Source organism: Knufia obscura (assembly GCF_036327395.1).
Source record: "Knufia obscura strain CCFEE 5817 isolate CBS 148926 chromosome Unknown scaffold_19, whole genome shotgun sequence".
Taxonomy (NCBI): Eukaryota; Fungi; Ascomycota; class Eurotiomycetes; order Chaetothyriales; family Trichomeriaceae; genus Knufia; species Knufia obscura.
This window is the reverse complement of record NW_027042705.1, coordinates 152,895-176,041: the sequence shown is the minus strand read 5'-3', so window position 1 is coordinate 176,041 and position 23,147 is coordinate 152,895. Positions and strand designations below refer to the sequence as shown.

The 23,147-nt window shown below is 51.7% G+C and overlaps 9 protein-coding genes across 9 annotated transcripts; 2 read left to right on the top strand and 7 right to left on the bottom strand.

The window, feature by feature from the left end:
- Positions 1–42: 42 nt before the first annotated feature.
- Positions 43–2,103, bottom strand: PMZ80_010645 (uncharacterized protein; the record flags this gene model as incomplete). The annotated part of the gene is made up of 1 exon (XM_064879034.1): positions 43–2,103. The coding sequence occupies one exon, from the start codon at positions 2,101–2,103 to the stop codon at positions 43–45; it is 2,061 nt and encodes a 686-aa protein (XP_064725195.1).
- An 847-nt stretch (positions 2,104–2,950) lies between these two features.
- MGR2 (subunit of TIM23 translocase complex) lies at positions 2,951–3,488 on the top strand (the record flags this gene model as incomplete). Its single annotated transcript, XM_064879033.1, has 5 exons — positions 2,951–3,011; positions 3,061–3,087; positions 3,137–3,166; positions 3,214–3,304; positions 3,356–3,488. The coding sequence occupies 5 exons, from the start codon at positions 2,951–2,953 to the stop codon at positions 3,486–3,488; spliced, it is 342 nt and encodes a 113-aa protein (XP_064725194.1).
- Positions 3,489–3,754: 266 nt separating this feature from the next.
- On the bottom strand, positions 3,755–5,614 carry PMZ80_010643 (uncharacterized protein; the record flags this gene model as incomplete). Its single annotated transcript, XM_064879032.1, has 1 exon — positions 3,755–5,614. The coding sequence occupies one exon, from the start codon at positions 5,612–5,614 to the stop codon at positions 3,755–3,757; it is 1,860 nt and encodes a 619-aa protein (XP_064725193.1).
- Positions 5,615–6,132: 518 nt separating this feature from the next.
- On the bottom strand, positions 6,133–7,313 carry PMZ80_010642 (uncharacterized protein; the record flags this gene model as incomplete). The annotated part of the gene is made up of 3 exons (XM_064879031.1): positions 6,133–6,834; positions 6,891–7,216; positions 7,265–7,313. 3 exons carry the CDS (start codon positions 7,311–7,313, stop codon positions 6,133–6,135), a joined length of 1,077 nt encoding a protein of 358 aa, XP_064725192.1.
- Positions 7,314–7,499: 186 nt separating this feature from the next.
- Positions 7,500–9,053, bottom strand: PMZ80_010641 (uncharacterized protein; the record flags this gene model as incomplete). The annotated part of the gene is made up of 1 exon (XM_064879030.1): positions 7,500–9,053. The coding sequence occupies one exon, from the start codon at positions 9,051–9,053 to the stop codon at positions 7,500–7,502; it is 1,554 nt and encodes a 517-aa protein (XP_064725191.1).
- A 375-nt stretch (positions 9,054–9,428) lies between these two features.
- PMZ80_010640 (uncharacterized protein) lies at positions 9,429–11,147 on the bottom strand (the record flags this gene model as incomplete). The annotated part of the gene is made up of 1 exon (XM_064879029.1): positions 9,429–11,147. The coding sequence occupies one exon, from the start codon at positions 11,145–11,147 to the stop codon at positions 9,429–9,431; it is 1,719 nt and encodes a 572-aa protein (XP_064725190.1).
- A 1,911-nt stretch (positions 11,148–13,058) lies between these two features.
- On the top strand, positions 13,059–14,516 carry PMZ80_010639 (uncharacterized protein; the record flags this gene model as incomplete). The annotated part of the gene is made up of 2 exons (XM_064879028.1): positions 13,059–13,156; positions 13,205–14,516. The coding sequence occupies 2 exons, from the start codon at positions 13,059–13,061 to the stop codon at positions 14,514–14,516; spliced, it is 1,410 nt and encodes a 469-aa protein (XP_064725189.1).
- Positions 14,517–14,993: 477 nt separating this feature from the next.
- PMZ80_010638 (uncharacterized protein) lies at positions 14,994–16,883 on the bottom strand (the record flags this gene model as incomplete). Its single annotated transcript, XM_064879027.1, has 1 exon — positions 14,994–16,883. One exon carries the CDS (start codon positions 16,881–16,883, stop codon positions 14,994–14,996), a length of 1,890 nt encoding a protein of 629 aa, XP_064725188.1.
- Positions 16,884–18,843: 1,960 nt separating this feature from the next.
- PMZ80_010637 (uncharacterized protein) lies at positions 18,844–21,618 on the bottom strand (the record flags this gene model as incomplete). The annotated part of the gene is made up of 1 exon (XM_064879026.1): positions 18,844–21,618. One exon carries the CDS (start codon positions 21,616–21,618, stop codon positions 18,844–18,846), a length of 2,775 nt encoding a protein of 924 aa, XP_064725187.1.
- Between the last annotated feature and the right edge of the window lie 1,529 nt (positions 21,619–23,147).

The window sequence follows — 23,147 nt, the reverse complement described above, 5'->3', positions numbered from 1 at the left end:
CTTGATAGCGTAAAATGAATGGGTATCATGGAGAATCGAACATCATTTGTCCACCTTTTGCCACGAATTCAAGTATGCCATTATTCCGACGCCTAACAGGACCACGCCCATCATTGAAACATAAGGAGCGTAGTGCGCGGGTACTTCGCCATCGGACTGCTGTTGCTGCTGCTGAAGTATGGTTGTGACAGCTTGTTGTAGATGCTCGGGTAGTTTGGGCATCTGTACATGCCCGTTTGGCTGCCGGCGTTCCTTCTTGCTGGCAGGTGATCGATCGACGTCTACGTGTGACCTCACGATCTCCTCAATTGACTCATCCTCCATAACGGCTTCGTTGCCTGCCTCGGCATCTTCTCTTTCTTGTCGGTATCTCTCTATCATCGCGGCTAGGGAAGAACGTTCGGACTCTGCTGTTTCTGCTCGTTCCGTCGTCTGCTCCATATTCTTCTGCATTATCTGCATTTCAGACAGCATCGTGTCGATTCTTTGCTGTAGTGCCGACTCGTCTTTCGAGCTTTCCTGTTGTATGGGTATGTCTTTGTTGTCGTGTTCAGCCGCATCCTCAGCTTTTGTTGGCTCTTCTTGCAAGATAACAGGTTTCGCGGAGCCGGACTCTTCTAGTCGTCTGACTTTCTCTTCCGCTGCCTGCCTAGCTTGCCGTTCCTGCTTCAGCATGTCTTCAAGCTCTTTTACTTTGGATCCCTGTGACTCGATCTGTTTCTGGGCTTCCTTCAAGGATTCGAGCAAAGTTAATATCTGACTTGATTGACCACTTGTCGGTGAAGTGTTGATGCCATTCAGTAGAGGCTTAGCCGTGTTTTCGCGCTTCAGCAGACCAGAAGCCGGGCTCCCGGCTTTGCCGCCATCTGGCTTCTCTGGGAGAGGTTGCTGTGGAGGGGGCGCTGGTGGGTCAGCGAAGCGGGCAGAATGATCTATTCGAGGTGCTTTGACTCGGCCGCTGGCTTGTCTTGGCTGCTGGTTCTCCTTTCCGCTTGCTGGCGGAAGCTTTGCAGGACTTCCATCTGCTGGCAAGATCGAGGTCAAATATGTCCTAGCCATATCGAGATCTTGTGCTTGTTGCTTAGCGGCGCGCATTTCTACACCGACCTGTTTTACAAGTTGTTCGATGTTCAAAGGTGCTCCCCAGTAATTGGCTTGCCGTTGAGAAACAGCACTCATATTGCCGCCAACGGCGCTCGATGCAACCGAGCCTCTACCGTTCATTGGCCGTCCCTGCTGACTCTTCGAATGCGCCATGGGTGCGCTCATTGGCGAGTGTAGTCCTTGCGAAGGATCCAGCTCGCCAAAACTCAGTAGATCAAGGGCGTTTCCAGCTTTGCCAGGGAAACCAGCAAACTCGACTTTGGCCGATACCTTGTGATGCACTATAGTTTTCTGGTCCTCACTTACAATGTCAATACCCAGTTCGAGGCTGTCATGTTGTCGAAGCTCGGTCGGTTCTGACTCGCGATTCTCAGGCGATAGTCGGGTTCCATTAACAAATGTCCCATTTGATGACTTGACATCTCTTATCCATATCCTTCCGCTAGCATCAGCCCATATTTCAGCGTGTTGACGTGACAACACTTTCGAATCAAAGTAACCATTATCTTGTTTAGGTGTAGTCTTGTTGTTCGTTTGCCTGCCAATCTTCTGCGGTGGATCGGGGTGTATGGGTACGTTTATTTGTTTCCGCTCAAAGGTGCCATTCATGGGCAGGAGGGCCAGCATGGCAGTGTTCTGAGGCCTGGGACCAATTCCATTCGCAGCGTTGCTTGCGTGGTCTGGTACGGCAGGTTGCATGCCCTTCTGGGTCAGGGCATTGACACCATTAGTATTTGTAGGCTGCACGGCTCCGTTAGCCCTAGCATTGGTGACGCCAGAGGTTGATTCTGCTTTGGAGACGGGCCAAAATCCTCCTCTTTGCTTCTTCTTAGCCGGAGGGGGCACTTCCCCGTTAACAGTATGGGCGGCATCATTGGCAGAAGTAACGGTCGAAGTGGAGGAGGTCGAGCTGTTCGAGGCTAAAGAGGACGAGGAGCTGCTTCGTGTGACGACCTTTCTTTGAGGCATAAACATTCGTGAGACATCATCATTACTCATTGCTGAAAAGCCGGCCTGACTGCCCGAGGGACCATCCCAACCGATTCTAGGGAGTGATTGGAAAGTTGGCGGAGACTGTACGATCGTCGTCATGGATGCCTAGAGCCGCGATGGATGGGGGTCGCTTGGTACTTGTCGATATAGAAGAGTCGGAAGGGTGATTAAAAACAGGCAACACGCGAACAAACAAAAACCAGAGAGCGTGTGGTGAGTAGACACGGCATGTGTCACAATGAGCGAGGACTCGAGGATGGTGGCCTTTCCTTCAGCATATGTTAGCTAGGTCTGGCAACTTCCACCATGCTGGCTGTTCCGATGTAGGTGACCTAGTCTCTCTTCGACTCAAGAATGGTCTTGAGGGGCTAGAGGGTGTCTTGGGATATTCAACAGGCGCTCGCGTGCGCCGAAGCTGACCTGACGTAGGGAGACGTGGTGCGCTTACCAAGAAATATGCGGCAATAGAGGCTCGATCGAGGCGCGGAAAGACTTGAGCTCGAGGTAAAGGGTTCCGATATGTGTACAGGCTGTATTGACGATGGCTCGGAAGCGGCTCGTGATGTTTGTCGACGATTATCTGGATCTGAGTGCCAGTAAAGGGCGAGTCGAACGTGCAATTTGGCGCAGTTCTCTGCCCGTCAAGGTCATAGCGCCCGCCAAGCCGTGCCGCTTGATTGGACGGGTCGCCGAGGGCTAGACTCGATTGGTGGCCGCACTGGCAGCTGCGATCAACTGCCGTCTCCATTACTGCGGTACCACAAGGCCCGCGGCTCAGGCAAGAGTTCACCATCTCTAGCATCAACACAGGCTGCTGCAGTCTAGGTATCCAACAACAGATCTACAATAAGTAATGCCTCCTGCAGTCATACCACCCGGTGCTCAAAGCAGAGGTCCACGATGGGTTGACAAGAGTAATGGCTATTGTCTGATCATCCGCATCATATGCTAACTATGCCACAGTGACCATGGGCGCCCTGATGGGTGGCAGTATGTGTTCTGATGACAGACCCAATATGCGATACTAATTTGTTGAAAGCTGTCGGAAGTATCATGGGTTTCATATATGGTGAGCAGGATAGCGAAGATGTGACACTCGAGGTCTAACTGTGGAAGGTACCGTGACGATATTCCAGTACGGAGCAGGCACAGCCGGTGTCTTCAGAACACTGGGAAAGTACATGGGCGCTTCTGGTGGCATGTTCGCGTATGAGGCTCAACCTTTCTTCTTCTTCGAAACAATACTGATGTGTTGCAGCGTCTTCATGGGCATCGGTAGTGTCATACGGCACGATTCAGAACAGAGGGCACTCCAAATGTGGCGAGCTCAGTACCAACAGGGACGACCATTTCTCCACCAGAGACAAGACCTTTTGCAGGTCCGAAGATAGCAACTGCTTAGGAGAAGAAAATACTGTTTCAACATTGTATATAAGCAAGAGATGGAGTTCTCGAGATATACGAGCCCCATGATCAGCACCATTCACGATACCCAGAAAAGTACAATGACAACTTCTATTCGCCTCGAGATCGACTATATACTGCGTCTTGGTCTACAAGCGACGATGCTGCTAAGACGATTCCACATACCATTCGCCAGTCTTTCGTCCCTAATGTCTACCGTCTTCCCCAAATTCTCCTAACAGCCGTTCCCTCTTCACGAAGCTCTGCTCATCGTTGGCAGGACTCCACTGGTTACCAAAATCTGCGTCACCCGATATACCTGCGTTGCAGCCTCGTGTGTTGGTCGGGTGATCCAGCTAGCCATGCGTATGGTCGTTTCGTTTCCAGTTCGTGGATGCTTGTCCGAATTCCAGTACGCCTCAGCTCCTTCGCGGACCGGACCTGGAGAGAACGACAGGATGTCCCAATTCGAGTATATGGCAATTGAGGACAGCAAGACCAGGGCACCGAATACAAGAGGCTTTCTTGCCCACGTATATCCGGGCATGTTTCCCCGCAGATCCCAGAAGATCTCATAAGTCTCGCAAGACCACTTGTAGTGGTGCAGGATTGCGCTGATGCCGAACGCAACGATAGCAGGTGATGTGTTACTGCCAAAGATATATTCGGCCAAAGAGGACCGCCGGAGACCAATCGTCAAACCCAACATGACCACTGGCTCAAGAACTTCGTTGGCCACGTCAACGCAGATGGGCAAGAGATATTGCCTGAAATATGCCAGCGGATTGTTATAAAGAAACCCTTTCCAATCGTCGAAAAGTGGCTCTGCTTGCTGTGCCGTTCGGATACCAATTCTGCTCACTACCTTGCCAACAGCTTCCATCGAATCGATCAGTCCAGAGATCATCAAAGTATAAACGATCAGAATGCAAAAGCACTCTTGGAACGACGCAGAGCTGGTGGAACCGTAGGTCAAGATCAGTTCGTAGCCACTCCGCCCTTTACAGATCGGGCCAGCAGAGCACAGCACTGATGCGAGCAGTTGTATGGCGCACCCAAATGAGACAAACCACCTCACTTGCTTGCAGTAGCGCATCCCAGCTGACAGCTGTTCCCAGTATATTGCGAGCCACCGCCACACCCCAGGTACCCGCCACCAGGGCAGGTCCTCGTCCTCAGCACCTGGATCTTCCGGATTTGGATCTCCGCCAGGAGACTGCTCTCGATGCGCGGAAAGTTGCTGATGGACACTTGGTGTACGAGCATGGCTTGATCTCCGGCCACTACTAGGAGTCTGTGAAGTCCTGCTAATGGCAGAAGAAAGAGGGCCATTCGTTTGTGGCACATCACGAGGTGGACTCACACCAGTATACCCTATCGAACCCTCACCGAGTGGCAATGAACCATTGTTGTTGTTAGAGCCTTGATGAGCTGGCGAGCCAGATGGTCGCCTCGATGGACCACTGTGCACCGAACCGTACCTGTCTGAGGTGCTTGTTCTGTGAGATAGCACAGACGATGTGTTCCTCCGTGTCTCTCGTCCAGGCGAAAGGGAAATCGAAGGAGTTCTTTGCCGAGTATTCCGAGGAGGTGAAGAAGATGTAGCAATTGGAACCGATCCTGGATCGCCAAAAAGTTCGAACTCTACCTCATTGAAGCCATCATTCTCGACTGATGGCACAGGGGTATCGGCAACTCCAAGGTTGATTTCTTCCTCCTGGTCGTCGGTTTGCACTTCCTCTTCCTCCTCCTCTGGCTCTTCAATGACCACCGAGACCTCAGTCTGGTATTGTGTCCTGCTCGGCCGCTGATGTCCCTGCAGGCTGGCTCTGCTGTCATTGCTCGCGACACTCGGTCGTCTAGAAGGTGTCTTGCTTGTTCTCATGATCCTATCAGGATTGTCCTGCATTTCCTCGAGAAGAGCTCCACGATTGGCCCTTGTCGATCGGGCTGTTCCGGCATTCTGTGGCTGGGTAAGGTTCCTCGCAGGTGTTGATGGTGGTTGTTGATCGACTGTGTTGCCGCTGGCAGAAGCGCCCGATCCCGATGTTTTTGGTGGTCTGCCTCTACCTTTACCGGTGCCGCTGCCCAAGCCACTTTGTTTAGGAGGCATGTTTGCGTTTTATCTTGGGTCGAAGATGACTATGAGGCACTGTACACAAAGTAGTAAGGGACTAAGAGGTGAGCTATGAAGCAAAACGATAGCAAATCGTCGGTCCAAGACTCATAGTCTTGCTATCGTTTGCGGTCATGTTGATTCCGTCCGAGCTTCTTTGACGCATCTGCATGTTTCCGCATGCGCTTCGGTCGTCTGCATCCAGCACTAAGTACATCACCGTCTCTATTTCGTACGGCGCAAATCTGCCGGGGCTGGATGACAGCAGCTAAGAATGAACATATTGTAAATGCCTTGCATTTTTGGCGGTCTTGATAAAATGTTCTGGACCTTGGTTCTGAGCATTGACCACCAGCCGTAGCTTTTAGACATGATGACACAGAATCTATGTGCGTAGAAACTGCTGAATCATTCGATGGTATTGGACAGACTGCATGATTCTCAAATGAATATACTCCGAGAAGAAACCCCTAAGTAGTTCAACAATCGCCACGCCACCACTTATTGACCAACAATTACCGTCCCTGATACATACTCCCCTCATATGTGCTCCGCTGATACCCATCCCCCACATACGTACTCCCCATGTACCCACTAACACTCCCGGGATATGTGCTCCCCGTATATCCACTCACACTCCCCTGGTACCCATTGTACAGGCTCGCATTCGCACTCTGACTCACACTCTGATTCGGCCAAGCACCAAACCCGCCCGGCGTACTCGCAGCAGGCGTCCCCGGCGCCATCAACGGCGCAGAACTCTGTCCCCTCGCATGTCCATACCCAGACGCATGCTGCCCACCCACCATCCCCACACTCGGCACCCTCAACTCCTCCATCTCCCCCGCTGGTAACACCTCCTTCCTAACCCCATGCTGCCCCTGCTTAATCTTCTGCTTGATACTCCCCTTGAACTCTGGGTAGAGAATGCCCACAAGGATATATATAGCCCACACCGTGATTGCGGTCGCAGCGTACAGAACTCGTGGCCAAACGTCTGCAACGGCGTTGTGGAACGATGAGGCGAAGAGGAAGCCCAGGCCTCCTTGGACTGCGCCTGCGATGAGCAGACCCCGCCCCAGCCAGAGGTGGATGTGCGCCGTTATGATCATCCTGGGATGTCTGGCGTAGAATTTGTGGTTTAGGATTTCGGTCGCGGGTTGCAGGGCGAGGAGGCCGAGTAACATCAACCCTATGACTGGGTGGTATTTGTTTAACTAGAAACCTCATCAGTCTTCTACTCCTCAATGGAAATCCACACAGTCAGTCCTACCTGCTTTATCTCCTTCGCCATCCAGATCCCCATCCCAGCTGCGCCAACAGTGAGCCAGAAGCCAACCATCTGCATTATCGCGTGGACCCAGACAAGGCGCCGGTCGGACATGACGCGGGGGATGATGCCGCCGAGGGGGAAGATGAGCAGCCAGGTTACGGACATTGTTACGGCGTGGGCGATGCGGATTTTGCTGTAGTGGGTGGGGACGTAGTCGTGGGGGTCGTAGCTGTCGATTGCGTCTGCTGTGCCGGCGAAGGAGGGGGTGGTGATTTGGCGGGCTGTGAGGTTTTGCGTGTCCTCGGCGGATGCGATGGGTATTGAAGCTGCGGTAGGTTAGTGGGGGTGGTTCAGATGGGGAGGCTGGGCCTTACAGAGCAGAATAGCGAGCAAGAACGCTACCCGGGGTACTTGTCTTGCCATATTCAATGGGATGTTGCTGTTCACTTCACTGAGTCAACGTGAACCGTATTGGAAGCACTTGTACAGCTCAAATGGTAGATAACATTCTGAGTCCCTGACATGCGGGATGGATGCTATCTTCGGTACCGAGCACGTTCATATCCAGCACGAGGCCCGGACAAAGAATCCATACGCTGCGCAGTCCTTTCATTTGGATGTTTTCATTGTAGCCTCCGCATGCGCCCACCAATCGCGGTAGTCAACAACATTCTTGAGCATCCGTGCGTCCTCGGCAGCAAAGACAACCGCATGACTGCGGATGCATTCTTCTAGGTCGCAGCCGACGTGTTCTCGCTGCGCCTCTGCGACGCTCATGCTACCGTCTTCTACGGCTTGGACAGCCCGCACGAAAGCACCTGCCAGACCCCAATCTCCGCCGCCGTGAGCCTTCTCAGCTTCTGGATTCTGCTTGGGAATGATGTGTACCTTTGTCTGTTGGTCATGGAACGTGTAGACTGAGATGGTCTTCGAGTCATAGCTGATCTCTCCTTCCGAGCCATATATTCGGCCACGCCGATCACATTGTGCCTGTGTGGGATAAGTCATATGGAACAAAGCCTGCTTCGGACCTCGGCCATATGTCTCCTTCTTTGTAGTGTCCTCTTCCCAAGTCATGGTGACAAGCTGCTCGTCAACCACGTTATTGTCTGACTCGTAAACACACCGCCCGTACCAGCCTCGGCTGGCTTTGTCCTCGTCTGGAGTGTCCGCAGTGTAGTCTTCTTTCAACTTATTCATCAGTGCCTCTTCTGCTCTTTCCCAGCCGGAGCTCTGGACAATGTCCTCGATTTCAGGTATCACGATTTTCACGGGCCATTCTGTGTTCTTTTGATGTAGGAATTTGTCTCGGTAGATCTTCTTCGCTGAGTAGTTGCACACATCCTCAGCTGCGCAATTCGTGCAATTCATAGCATTACCAGCTTTCTTCGGCTTTCGAGCTCGTCGAAAGTGTGTAAGGTTCCCACTGCTTGTGATCGTGCTTGGGAGATGCGGGTGGTCGCCTGTCAATGTACTAGGTGAGCAGAGAAGCCAGAGCAGGAAATCAATATCGTGACACGATTTTGTAAGCAAGGAGCCAACTCCCTCCGGAGTTGCTCTGCGCCAGTTTCCACGAACGTACGAATGTGAGAAGTGCCACCACCCTACTGGTTCTGTATGCTCGATTGAGACGATCTCGCCAATGGCTTGCTGATTGACAAGTAGATCTCGAAGCAGAATATTGTGAGGCGAGTAGCGCAGGACATGACCGATGGAGAAGACCTTCGGAGGGTATGGTGCAAGAGACCTGGATATTGAGAGACAATCAGACATTGACAGAGCCAGAGGCTTCTCACACATGATGTGGAGGTTCAGAGGTGCAAGAGCACTTATGATGGGCGCATGTGTCTTGTCCAGTGTGCAAATGAAGACTCCGGTAATGGGCAACTGCGACGCATTGTGAGCTGTTGTTCCTGCTCGACGTTGTAACTCCCACTCGATAAAGTCTTGCCAGTCGGAAAAGGCTTGACCTTCACGAGGTTGCTCATCGTGCCAGATGTAGGCTTGACCAAACTCTTTGAGCTTGAACGCGTCTGGTTCGGCAACCGCAGCGATAATACCATCGGTAGAAGCGGTCACTGCTCTTCCGTATGCATGCCCTCGTGAGCCCGCTCCTATCACGAGAAACCGCGGAGCGCTGGTTGGAAGGGCTATAGAACCCATGGCGACCTCTTCAAGCGACGAACACGTCCACCAGGAGAGAAAATGGAAGTCAAGTATTCACGAGGCACAAAGATGCGTGAGATAAGTCGAAATGCGTAGTATCTGATTCGCTTAGAACCACGCCGGACAATTCAAGCGCGGGTCGCCACGCGACTCGCGCGAGGCACGATAGAGAGCAATTGCCAGTAAAGGCGAAGGAGCAATACAAAGGAAGACATGGAGCTCATGTAGTTTGGATATCTCTTCATTATGGTATAGCGATATTTCTTTACACGCCCATCCCGGCTCTGTTAGCCATAACTGTCGCATCCTTTCATCAAGTGCTTCCACAGCGCCAAACTAGAAAAAAAGCAAACGCAAGATCGATGAACTCATCTAGTCCACGAAGATTTGAGCACCAGCCTCCTCGACAGCGACACTGTCACTATACCATTTCTGGATGTGCTCAGTCATGCCAGGGCGGACAACAACATCCATCTTGAATGGGAGAGGACCGCCAATGAGGTTGGCAGTAAAGTCGTAGCTTGGTGGTGGCACTTCGTTACCAGCAGCGTCCTTGATGGGCTGGAGTTTGAAGCAGTTGACGATAGTACCGCATGCGACAAGCAGCTCAGCTTCAGTAAGTTCGATACCTGGGCACATTCGTCGTCCCATGCCGAAGTGGTGAGAGCCCATCAATCTAGGGTGCTCGGTGAGTGGTTCCTTGTACGTTGGCCATTCCTTCTCCATCCATCTCTCGGGTCGGAAGGTCTCTGGATCTGGATATACCTCTGGGTCTCGGGCAAGAGCAAGATCGCAGGCGTGAATGATAGCGCCCTTGGGGATGTAGTATCCGTTCCATTCGTCATCTTCCTCGAGGAGTCGCGGGACACCGAGAGGGACAGGTGGTCGCCATCTAAGAGTCTCTCGGATGACTGCTCGGAGGAGAACAAGGTTTGGCGAGTCTGTGACTTCCACAACTCGATCGCTACCGACAACTCTCTGAACTTCCTCTCGGACCTTCTCCTGCCACTCCGGGTGCAGAACCATGGTGAGCAGGAAAGCGTAAAGTGGGCCACCAATGGTGAAGATAGCAACAGTCACCAACATGCCAATGGCGTATGCAGCCTCATGATCATCGAAGTTCCATGGCTTACCATCAACGGCTTTTCGTTCAAAGTATGTTCGGGCGTAGCTGACTGGTGCAGCAGTGCCTGTTTCCATTTCTCTCTTGACCTGGTCGAGAAGACCTTTCCATAGCTTCTCTTCTTTCTCCCGTCTCTGTCGGACAGCCCGGACAGATGGGTTCATGAACTCGGGAAGCTTTCCGAGAAGAGGCAGCAGGTTCGTGACTGGACCGGAAGGAGAGATCTGAGGAATGAATTCACCAGCGTTCTTGCAGTGAGCTGCGGCTGATGCTGGGGAGCCGTAACCCATTCGGGCTGCGACTCGACCGCAGTATCTATCAGTGAGAGCGAAGTGGTCTGTAGGGTCCTGGAGCAGCATGTAGACGAATCGTTTAACCTCGTGTGAGACGAAGCCATAGTATTGCTTGTTGTAGGCTGCGGAAAGCACGGTATGGGCAAACTTTCGTTGCTGAACCCAGTGCTCGTCCCGCTGCATAAGAGGCAAATATTGATGTTGTGAGTTACTGCCTGGTACAGCTGGCACTTCTGGTCGAGAGGAATAGATTTTCGCCTTTTTGATCAAGAAGTCCTTCGCCAGTTCGGCTTTTCCAATCCAAACGTGCATCTCGCCGCAGATTGTCGAAGCAGCGATACCGCCATACTTGGGATTCTCGAGGATTTTTCGCCATGCGAACCACGGACCATCCGGAGGAATATCGTGGACTCTGCCCAACCAAGGCAAAGTGCTTAGAGGACCTGGCATGCGCTTCAGGCCTTTAGGAGGAGCATCGTGAATGAAAAAGTAGTGGAACACTTGCCAACCGACTGTCAGGAGGAAGATCGCACTGCCGATGAACCACTTGTATGTTCCGATAGTGGTCAAGACAGTTTGCTGCTTCTCGAAAAGAGCGTCGGCGTCGGAGGCGTTATTGTTGATAAACGAGTTAAGCTGGGTCATGATGACCGACGGCTTGATAGAAGCTGCCATGATGGTTGCTTGCGTTTTCGCAGCAAGACAACAATCTGACAGTATGAACGATTGTATAAAGTTGCTGTGGGAAAGGCGAGAGACGATCAACACTTGTCAGGGGACAGTCAGATAATATCGAGTGTCGAACCCCGTAAGAACCGGCAAAGTGGTCCTAGTCTGGCTTATTATTTTAGAATGGAGCACAGCCTGACAGTCATGCTGCGACTGCACCGTCATGGCGAATACGTATCTTACCAAGCTCACCTGCAGATGGCCGTATCACAGCTAAACGACAGCCTATCAATTCACCAAATCCGGGCGAGCCACAAGCTGGAAGCATGACGATTGGGCCTGCTCTCGCTCGAGAAGTCCGTGACTGTCTCTTGGGTGGCTGAAGACTGTAAAAACTCTGTATCGCAATTTCAGCACCTTGTGGATGTGCCTGACCGATCGTCGAACTGTGGTGAGCTTGACCGTCAGCCTACAGGGCGCTTAACTCTAAGAAGTAACTGCATCACCTCTTTCGTAGCCTTGTCCAATTTTGGAACGGCTGATGCTGGAAATCCGGAGGCTTGGAAGACTGGGGTCTTCGCAAACGCTCTAGCCCAAACCTCCTTTCCCTGCTGCTTGGCGTCTACCAGCCATCATGGCTGACCTGAAAGCTCCTACGTGAGATTAGGGATGACTACCTTCAAAGAGACGTAAGACGTAACGACGTGTAGCACTCGAGAGTTGTGTCTCTGATGTGTCCTCTTCGTGATCTGGAGCCCCATTAAAGTGATGATGCTGATGAAGTCCAAGTGCTGCTTATGCAAGGCTGGAAGAGGCTCCTTGGAGCTCGCTTAGCCTTAGGACTTTAGGTCGTGGCTAGCAACGCTTGACAAGCTGCGCTAGTCTGGACTGGTCATCAAGTCCGCACGCTATCTGGGCTATCAGTCGAAGCATATCATCGTTTACGGCGTGAGAGCATGCCATTCTTCTAATCGGTCATTGAGGCTACCGCCTGACCTGCAATGCTGCAAGTCTCTAAACAGCTTGACTTGGCGATGACAAGCTTCTGGAATAGAGATGGTCTCAATCGCAAAGAGCACAACAAGTCAAGAAGTGACGACTGCGTTTGGAACCGAAGAATCAGCGTTGTTCCGCTCGAGAAAACCAAGAAAGACGAACGAAGGGAGTGTGGAGTAGACAAACCTAAACGGGAGGACTCCAATGTTCTCGAGCATGACGGTCCAGATTTGCAGGTTCTGTCTTCATTAGGTAGTTGGTCGCTCAGACCCTGTGCCGCAGCCCTCATACGTGAAGGACTTTGGGTCGCGAAATAATGTCGTTGTCACACACACCATCGTTGAGCTACGAAGCTGACAGTACGATGAGTTGCCATCAACTCAGTCACAAGATTCGATCAAGACTTGGCGGCCGCCTGCTGCACATGATTTGCATCTAACCCTTGCGGAGTGAAACAAGGCAGGAGAAGGCGCAATCGATAGACTGTCCAGATCCCCAAGCTTTATATACCAAGAACAGATGCTCTCAGGGCAACGCCCAGGAGTACGCTGGGTATTTACACCACGGGCGCCTGGCAACACCGTGGTAATGCGCAGAGGACTAGTACATGTCTTCATCACTTAATCGTCTTTGTGAGTGTCTGCAAATTCTCCTGCCTCGTTTGTGGCCTATGATCTATCTGCTTGTATAGCTGCTATGCTCTCGAAGGTTTGTGAAGTCCGCATTGAACGCCATCCGGGGGACAAAGCGTAGGTGTTTCTATTGGTTGGCATTTAGGCAAATATGAACTGGTGCTCCTTGTCGTAGAAGCATATATGATACACATGCTGAAGCAGATGATCTGGCTCAAGAAGACACGGACAAAGGTAGCGAGCGGAGACCGAGTCCGACGCAAAAGCGATCCGGAACAGTGCAACCAGCATGGCCCAAGGATTTCTCAGAGTCGACGGCAACCAGGTGGTGGACGAAAGCGGAAAGCAAGTCTTGTTACGAGGTGCAGCTCTCGGAGGATGGATGAAGTGAGTGCTCCTAGTTAAGCTCGCCCACTTGGCTAAACAACTACTCAGCATGGAGAACTTCATCACAGGCTACCCGGGCCATGAGCATCAGCACCGGAGATCCATGTTGAAAGTATTGGGCAAGGAGAAGTACGACTTCTTCTTCGACAAGTGGCTAGAGTACCATTTTGGCGAGGACGACGTCAAGTTCTTCGCTAGCCTTAAGCTCAATTGCCTTCGCATACCTTTCAATTACCGGCATTTCGAGGACGACATGAATCCACGCGTGCTGAAGAAAGATGGTTTCAAGCACCTCGACCGGGTGGTCGATCTCTGCGCGAAGCACGGCATCTACACTATTCTCGACATGCATACGGCCCCTGGAGGCCAGAACATGGACTGGCACTCTGACAATGCAACTAACAAAGCCGCATTCTGGGACCACAGGGACCATCAAGATAGGACGATCTGGCTGTGGGAGCAGATCGCTGCAAGATACAAAGCCAACACCTGGGTCGCCGGCTACAATCCCATCAACGAGCCCTGCGACTCCGAGCACATCCGCCTACCCGCATTCTACAAGCGCCTAGAGCCCGCCATTCGCAAAATCGACTCAAACCACATTCTATGGCTAGATGGTAACACCTTCGCAATGGAATGGATCGGCTTCGACGAGGTAATCAAAGACCTGCCAAACTGCGTCTACGCATTACACGACTACTCGATGTTCGGCTTTCCCACAGGAGAAACCTACCAGGGCACGCAAGCCCAAAATGACAAGCTCGAAAAACAGTACCTGCGAAAAGAAGAGTTCATGCGAAAACACAACCTTCCCGCTTGGAACGGCGAGTTCGGCCCCGTCTACGAGCCAGATTCAGCACCGAATGCTACAGAGATCAACCAGGCCCGATGCGAAATGCTAGGCCAGCAACTGTCGATCTACGATAAACACCAGATCGGTTGGTCGATCTGGCTGTACAAAGACATCGGCGTGCAAGGCATGGTATATACAGATCCGCAATCGAAGTGGAGTCGCACAATTCAGCCATTTCTGGATAAGAAGAAAAAGTACAGGCTCGACGCATGGGGTGTGTACCCTTCCGAAGAGGCCGAAGCAGCATTGAACCCTCTCATCAAGTGGATCGATGAGATATGTCCCCAGGCGAAGGAAGCGTACCCTGGACCCTGGGCGACCGAGAGGCACGTACTGCGAGCGGTGGTGCAGACGTTTCTGAGTGAGCAGTTCTCGGATGAATTTGCTGAGCAATTTCGGGGCATGGACTACAAGGAGCTTGATGAGCTGGCGTATAGCTTCCACTTTTCTAAGTGTATTCAGCGCGAGAGTCTGAACAAGACATTGATGGCACATGCGCCCGCTTGAGGTATGTAGAAATTGAGGCAGGCAATTGGTCACGAAGCCATGAGTGAGATACGCGAGCACTACACACGGCGACAACGGCATGCGGTAAGGTAAATGCGAAGCCACTACTGCCGCAGATGGAGCTGTACAGGTCATACCATGATTTGTGCTTGAGCTGCTGCTACTTGAGCGTCTACCTAATGGTTGCATGGTTCGCATTGTGACCCACTCGTCAGCAATGCATGCATCTCGCCCACCATGGCCTAGCTGATCTTCCAATCCAGTAGAGAGTGTCGTCGTTCAATAGATAGAGGAAAAAAGGGTGGCCTCGAATATGAAAGATACTGTACATTTGTGATGTTCCATGACGATCTCGTCACAAACTCCTTAGCGAACATGGCTCTATCTTGCGTCATGTCCGAAATCTCCTGTCTATGTGCAATTTTTCGTTATGCATGGCCGTCAAAATCGTCTTCAAGTGTGTACCCTAGCTGATCTTTACCACCCAAAGCCTTCCTCGACCAAGTCAAGGTTGACACCCTGTCCCACAGCGAATCTGGAGGCTCGCCTGACCTCGTCTGCAAGGCCGCCTCCTGCGCACACCGATATTCCAAGGCAACCTATTCTTTCTCTTGCAGAGTCCATCATGATACTGCGGACATCTGGTCTGCCTCTGCTCATCTTGACAGTCTCGCTGGGGCTCTTGATCTCTTGTCTCAAGGTGGCGCGGGAGATGTACAGTAGAACTCTGAGCACTTCTCTTCGCTTGTCCATTCCGAGGATCTCATGCATCCATGGTCGGACCCACTCGAGACATTCAGTGTCAGGCACAACCCAGACGAGAGTCATACGCTTGGTTGCAACTGTTCCGTCTGCGTAGCCCTGGCACAGATCGCGGACATATGACATTTGATGTGTAATGCCAACGCCAGAGGCGAAGAGTAAAACTGTGCCATAGCTGTTGAACGACTTTGCGTGACCGTATGGTCCTTCAACAAGCGCGCTGACGGTCATAGGCAGTCCTTGTGGCTGTCGAGATGCCTGCTCATAGAGCTTTCGTGTGAAGCCATCATACTTCTTGACCACAAGACTGAAGGATTGATGCTTTGGGCCCTCAAGGTCCATGTCGCGAGCACGAGATGATGGTAGGTTGAGAGTGTGTTTCTCAGGGTCGGCATGGTTTGTAAATGTGGTCTTGGTGGAGAGATTTCGCGAAAGGCCACCGTGTGAGTAGGTCTCGGACCAGGCCACCGAGAAAGGGTGCATAGTCCACCAGCCGACACTTGGGATGCCGAAGTACAAGGTCTGTCCAGACTGGGCCTTCCATGGTCGAGGAAGAACGAATTCGATTCGCATTGCGTCACCTGGCAGGGCTTCAATGATGGCTTTGCAGCCACGGCCACGGCCTGCGCAGGATCTGTAGATGGTGGTAGCGATGCGCCAAAGTCTTGTCGCAGCCCAGATAATGATAGCAGCCATTAGGTACTTCAGTTGAGGGAACTCCTTGAGATGTATCCACAACCCAGCAAATGTGACTGCAACCAAGGCGATGTGCAAGTGCAAGAAGAACTCGTAGGCAAGCGCACGGAACATCTTGGGAGCCTGCGCCCCAATTAATACAAAGCCAATGGTAGCGATAAGGCCCATGTAGATGAAGGAGGAGTGAGTGAACGATGCACCAACTGCTGGCCAACCCTTACTTTTGACCTTGCCGATCATCCAGCAAAGTGTGTGAGCTACTCCCTGGAGTATGCTAAGACGACCGATCCAGCGGTGCATGAGGTTGAAGGAGTCGTAGCTGATTTCAAGGGCATTGATGAGTGGGTTCTTGATTGTGCTCATGATGATGATTGGAATGAGGTTGACTGTTGCGAGAGTGCCTGTTCTGTTGCGCAGGATCGGGAGGACTTCAAGCTCGGGATCCGACCATGGAACGTTCCAAACACAGGCGAAGACATTGTAGATGATCACAAAGCCAATGAATATAGCCTGGAATCTTGTCGGCAGACCACCTAGATTGACCTTCTCGCTGAACTTGATGGGAGCCGCCCGACGATGGTGTAGCAAAGGTGCTAGCAGGATGTGATCTTTCATCCAGGCCATAGTGGGCGACAAGGTGGAGAAGTACTTTTGCGATCCAGGGTTGCCATTGAGCGATGACAAATGTCGAACATGATTGTTGACTCGTGTAGAGGAGTGGTAGAGGAAGACGACAGCAGTCAATGCTATCAAGGCGTAGAGGTAGTTCTCGGCGAGGGACTTGTTGAGCCAGGCAAGGTAGATCTCGGTAGCGTGGTTTTGTTCTGCAGTGCCCGAAGGATTGCTGCCATAGCTTCCTGCTGCAGATGCTACCGCTAGCATTCCAGAAAATGCGAGTATCGTCTTCATTTTGGTGTCTGATTTTCTGGTAGGGTGTTGTAATTTGCGTCGTGCTGTGGTTTAGTCGTCCGCCCTCAGGGAACTGACTCAGTTTGGGTTATTCAAAGTGCAAACGGCAGGTGCGACCGATACCAGCCGGTCCGTAAAGAAAGGTGTTTGAATGCCCGTGGTGGGGCTAAAGAATGACAGTCACCGCGTGCAAGAGTAAGGAAAGGAAGTTCTTGATCTACAAGAACATGCGAATTGAAAAGGGTGATGATGAATATCACCAAGCCTTGGAGTCTGAGCAGGATGATGAGTACGTGGACCGGACAAGAAGTGAAACTTGGCAAGGCAGCAAAACCAAGCAGATAAAGAGGTCTTAGTGTGAGTAGGCAACGCGCAGCTGCACGCCATTCACGACTGACTCTGGAGCTGGCGAAGCTTAAGGGCTTTGAAACGATTCCACATCCATCATCCACCTGAATCTCGCACGATCTTGACCTCTTTTTATGATTTCTACTCTACGCGAGCCCTGCAAGATCGATCTGACGGTTGGGAGAGCCTGGACAACTGTCGGCCAGACGGCAACTTCCTCATACCGATCGCAGGCCAGACTGATGGCGAGATGTCAGGAATGCTGGGGAAGAAGCGAAGAACAGATGAAGCACAAACATGCCAGGTGACGCAGGGTTGCGGCTGGTAACTAGGAGTAGCGAGATCAGATTATCGATTGGCTACAACGCAAGGCCTGGTCTAGCCTGTTTAGACTGTTTCCAGTGCCTGCCGTTGTCTCTCGGCCCAGCTGCAAGGTACGGAGAACGCCATGCAGCTAGAGATTCAAAGTCCTTCGGCATGACTGGCTGGCGTCGCGAATCCTAGTATTTAGTCTTGGTCTGCCGCTCCAGTCGGAGTCAACGTTCGGGCTTCGTACGAAATTCAATTAATGCAAACGGGTCGAACCTTGTAGTCTGATTGCCAATGATACCATGGAACCTTGCAGCTGAAACACGTTCTTCTCCTGTGTCGCTGGTCGCACGCGATGCGATCGTTATCGTGATCACGACTCGCATGTTCATGAAGAGACAGCTTCTGCAGAAAACTTCTACTTCTACTAACCTTGAGCTCATCGTGCATGCTGAGCAAGTCGTTATCACTGTTCGCATCGACTGTGCTACATCAGGAACATTGCGTCCTTTTACGTAGAACTATTATCCACAGTCAAACAAGGGTGATGGTGTCTTCATCCCGCTCTGTTTTTCGTGCCCTTCCCAGCTCTGCAGCTCTCCGTCACAGGAGACGGGAAGCAATAGTGATGCAAATCACTCCCCACCGAGGTCCATCTCCCGGATTGGCAATCCGCCCGGTCTGGAGCCCGTGCCGAGCTCGCCGAGCCCTTTAGGAACTCTTTTGCGTCGATATCGTGATTAATCTGCGTCCTTGTCTACCACCGTGCCATGAACATGTGGTGTTCTCAGCCAGGACCTTCGTGGCCGTGCGCTCGGCAAGCACCAGATACGAGGATACCTTATCCGTGCAAGTAGACATGAAATCACGAAGCCTAGGCACGTCGGTGTGTAAACAAGGCATAAGTTAGGTTCACGGCGAAGAACTCATGCCTGGCTGCTTCTGAGACTGAACGTGTTTCATCCGCTACTGCTTGATGAGCCTTCGCCTGGCTTGACGATGTCGAAGCGAACATACTGTGACTTTGGGGCATTATTGCCTGATCAACCGGCACTTCGCGAAAGTGCCATTCAGGCTATACTTGTGGTTGGGATTCAGGTTCCCTGCTCGGTATGACTGATAGCGCATACCCTGTCCGACTTGCAACCATTGGGGGTTTGGACTACACTCAAAATCCATGAAATGATATCATTCTGCTATGAATGTGATCTGAGCCTGTCCCTATGCAAGTTATCCTAACCAGTCTCCATCAAGAATCAGTTCGTCTTCATTCTGCTGTCACATGAGTTCCATAGACGCGCCTTCACTTCCTCGCCACGAACATTTCCTGTCGCCATCCAAATGCCTCGGCGATTCTGAACTTATTGTTCCTAAGATGGACAGCTCTCAAGGTCGCATCGGGATGCGGTCGATGCAGGACTACTGTCGCGTTTTCTCCCGTCACCACGTTCCTCGAAGTGAACGTATACCCGGACCCTTCTGACGTCTTCACCTCACATCCCGCATCTCTCATGAAGTTCGAGAACTTCGTCCATCTGACAGATGAAACCTGTTGCTGTGCGTTCGAAAACAAAGAGTCAACTACTTCGAGATAGGTTTCTTTGATTTGAATCTCGGTGACAGTCAGAGCTGCTTGCTCTGTGATCAAGACCTCAACTTCCTTGGAAGGTGAAGTGACCTCGTCGTCTTCTTCTGCAGGCAGATTGAGCTCTCCTCTTTTCTTCTTAGTCAGCTTCCGCTCTGAGGCACCTTCCGGTAGGTATTGATGCGGAATCGAGGTCGGGGTCATTGGAGGTGTAGTGACCTGTCTCTTGGTTGGTGTTCGTGGTTCAACGGCGGGTCGAGGTGTAGATGGGTTCTCGTCATGACCACTATAAGAGAGCGTCGCTTCAATCGCTTTCAGCCATTCTTCTTTGGAACCTTTTTGCTTCCAATACTCAAGAGTGAGCTTGCCATACTTCGTCCATGTCTGCTTCAAAGCGTCGCGAGCCGATGTCTGCTTTGCGTGCCAAGCTGCATCGCGGCGACCGGTGGGCAACGTGTAATCAGTCACTGGATAGAGTATGTTCTTGAGCGCTTGGCCTCTCTCCTCCATCCGATTCTCATGTTGCTTCACGCTTAGGCTAGGACACATGTTATACCACACCGTCCTCGGCATCTCCAAGGGATCGAGGAAGTGAAGCTGTACCGTCGGCTCACATGCATGCAGAATCTCAAGAACCCTTCTCACGACGAGAACCTCTTCTATCCATTCTTTCACTACGTCGTTGATGAATCGGACATCCTCCGCCTGCTGCTCAAAACGCACCTGCATATGCCTCAATGCCAGGATCCGGCTTTTCTGCGCAAATGGAGGAAAGAAGTATTCACAAAGCCACGATTGAACTGTCCACCGTCCATTCAGGAAGCCGCCGGGGATGATCACCTCGGGTGAAATGGGATCACTGCAAAAGACGCCAGCAGTGTACATCAGCTGGTAGAATCTTTGGTACAACATGGCGAACGTGACCTTGAACTCATCAATGTAAAGACGGTATCCGTCGGCGCTCAATCCTCCTCTATCGCCTCGAGCCTTGAGGAGTCTGGCAAATTGGGTTCTAATCATGGCCCACAATGTTGCTCGGTCATGTGGTTCCGCAAGCACCAAAGTTGCGACCAAAGCCGTCGGAGATGTATTTCGCGTAAAGGTTCGTGTTGCGTTACGGAGAGCATAGGAAGCTCTTAGACGCTCAGCGAAGAGAGTGTTGTCGGTCCTGAGACATTTAAAGGCAACTGAGACTTCCTCGACTTGAACGAGTGCAATGTCCCGGGCCGTTTCGAGGCATATCGCAGATTGTGGAAACAGCGTGTACAAGGACCGAACCTCTTCCAGTGAAGGGGCTGCCATCTCACTCCGTTCACCAACATATCGACCGACGGCGAATGTATCTTCTTGGCCTGCGGATACTGAGAGTCCCTCAGCAAGTTGTGACACGACCTCAAAGAGCACATCGAGAATTTTGGACTGACTCTCGAATACCAAGAAGGAGAATGGAGCTACTACAGCTTCGAACTGATGTACAGCGCGGTCTTCCCATTCTCGCCATCGACCGTAGTTTGAATCTTCGGAGATCTGGAACGTCCCAAAAATATACGGATGCTTTAGTGAGTTGGTGTAGTATGCTGCGCTCTCCACACGCATATAGTCTGCTAGGAAGTGTTGAGATGGATGTCGAATTCGGTCCAGGAGGTGGTCGAAGAGCAGATCTGGCTGGGCGGAGAGATCATCAAGAACCAAGATGGAGATCAGAAGGCCTAGGCGACTAGGCTTGACCCATTGCTTGCGCTTCTGACTGGGACCGCGCTCACCAAGCAGAGCTGTGATCTCGTTATGTGTGGTAAGCGACGGACAAGCCTTTGTCAATATCTGGATTCGTTGGCTTACACTTTTCCTGATCCAACGTCGACGTAGTGATTTTTCTTGTCTCAGATATTGGGCTATGTTTTGCGACTTGGCAAAGATGTTGGAGACCCATTGCTGCACTCGAGAGGCTGCCACCTCATGATCGAGAAGCCCTGCGAAACCTCTAGTCCAGAAGTCTACCGAGCAACTGACGCAGTAGCACGGTGGAAGGAAATAGTGCGTGCCGGATCCAGCGCCCTCCAATATTCCTTTCGCGATTTTCTCCGTCGCCTGAGCAATCGAGTCTTCCTTGATATGACCACTCTGATCGACTGCTATGGCAGTCCCTACTTTCGTTGTGCTTGCGTTATGTTTGATCTCCACCGTAACCTGTAGGTGAGGTCCCACGTCGTCCTTTTCGCGGTTTGACTGATGACCTTGGGCGCCATCTCCGACCTTGGTGTTCGTGGTGGCCAGCTGCAGCCTCTCTTGCTTCACTTGTTGGCCCTTGCCGGTTGCCATGTCCTGTAGCCTGGCACGAAGAAGTTCGTCCTCGCTCCACATGTCGAACTGCGTCGGACTCATTGCAAGAAGACGAGCATCCTTGCGAAGACACAATGCCGCTGCCTGGGTCAGAGGTTGTACGTCTACCTTGTGCCATTGATTATCTTTCAAAGTGTCCTCGATCGCTTGCATGTTAGGGATTGCCCTTGTTTCTGCGCCGTTGTCCTTGGAGCTGCAGGCGCAGCAGCAACAAGCATAGGAGGACTTGTCCATATCAATTTGTTAGATCGGCTCCAACTATGTGTGAATGCGGTTGTTCGATCTTGACTAAGATCAAAATATGGTTCAGCTGATCGACTCTGCACATAATCAACAGTGTACACCTGGAAGAACTCAGATTGGTTTTGTGTCAAGGTACTTGCGGTCTAACATCGTGAAGTAGTGACGCTGCTAGAGCAGTCGGTCCCCGAGGCAACATATTGCACTCACTGTAGAAAGTGAAGGCACCAAAGAGTTCCTCTGCTAGTGACAAGTAACCACCCACTTGCACATGAAGGACTGCCTCTTTGCATCAGACGTCCGGATAACCCATATACCAAAGCATCACCCCATGCCGCATTACCTAACATCCGTCCCGTCGGCCTCATCTGCAGACCTCAACACATAGAAGATTGACAGTGCCACTAAAATGTGTCTACTCATAAAGCTCAAAGATGTTAAGTTGAACAGCAATAGTCTCTGCCAGGCGGGTCGCCTCAGAAAAGAGAAGCTGCTGGCCATAGTCATCAACAGCAGCTCATGATATCTGCGAGCGGAGAAAACAAGGCATGCGTAAGACCGTGGATAGCGTTCCTGGAACGTGATGCTGCTGGTTCGTGATGGGGGAGGCATGACCAACGGCGGTCACCTATGTTGACTGGCCGACTGCTGCACCCAATGCATCCGACAGCTTCGTCGTTGGCGGTGTTCGAATCACTTTGGATGAGCTGGCGAGATTGACGAAAGGGAGGGGTAACTGCGTCGCGATTGCGCGAAGTGCATCCGGACCGTGCTACCAATTGAGCTTTTGAAGCGGTATGCTCGAAGTCATTAAGGTAAGACTACGAATGCCATCAACGAGCTGCAAATGGCGGACAATGCTATTGATGCTTCATCGGAAAGATGAGAGAGCAGGAAGGATTCTCTCAGACACAGAAGCTTCTGAAGTAACGATTCTCTTCCACGGTTCGGTTGTGCAAATGGCGTGTTAGCGCATTATGATCATAGACGCAAGGCCACTACTGAATTCATTCACAGCTCGGAACGATACACGGATCTGTGCAAATGGCCTACTGGTGTTTCGTGTGTTTAAATATGCCATTCTCCCTCTGCCTCTGCGGAGAATAAACTTCTCTGGGTAGCTGGGCACACTCCCGATGCAAATTTACCTCGTTCAGTCAATAGTGCCATTCCACGTCAGCGGTGTTTTCCTACGACACGACAGGCCCTTAGGAGTAGACAAGCTACCACGACTCCATGTCCCTTTTCACTACGTGACCACGCTTTTCCACCCCGCAAGTTGAAGGGATATATACTGGCCACGAAGAGCTCCTAGTGTTGATTTGACCCGGTTGCGCTGTATTGTCAGTCGTGGCCTGCTTCTGAATGAGTAGCCATAATATGCCCTCTCTCACATTCTGCAGAATGATGCAAAGAGTCAGCTATGATATCATCTTGCCTAA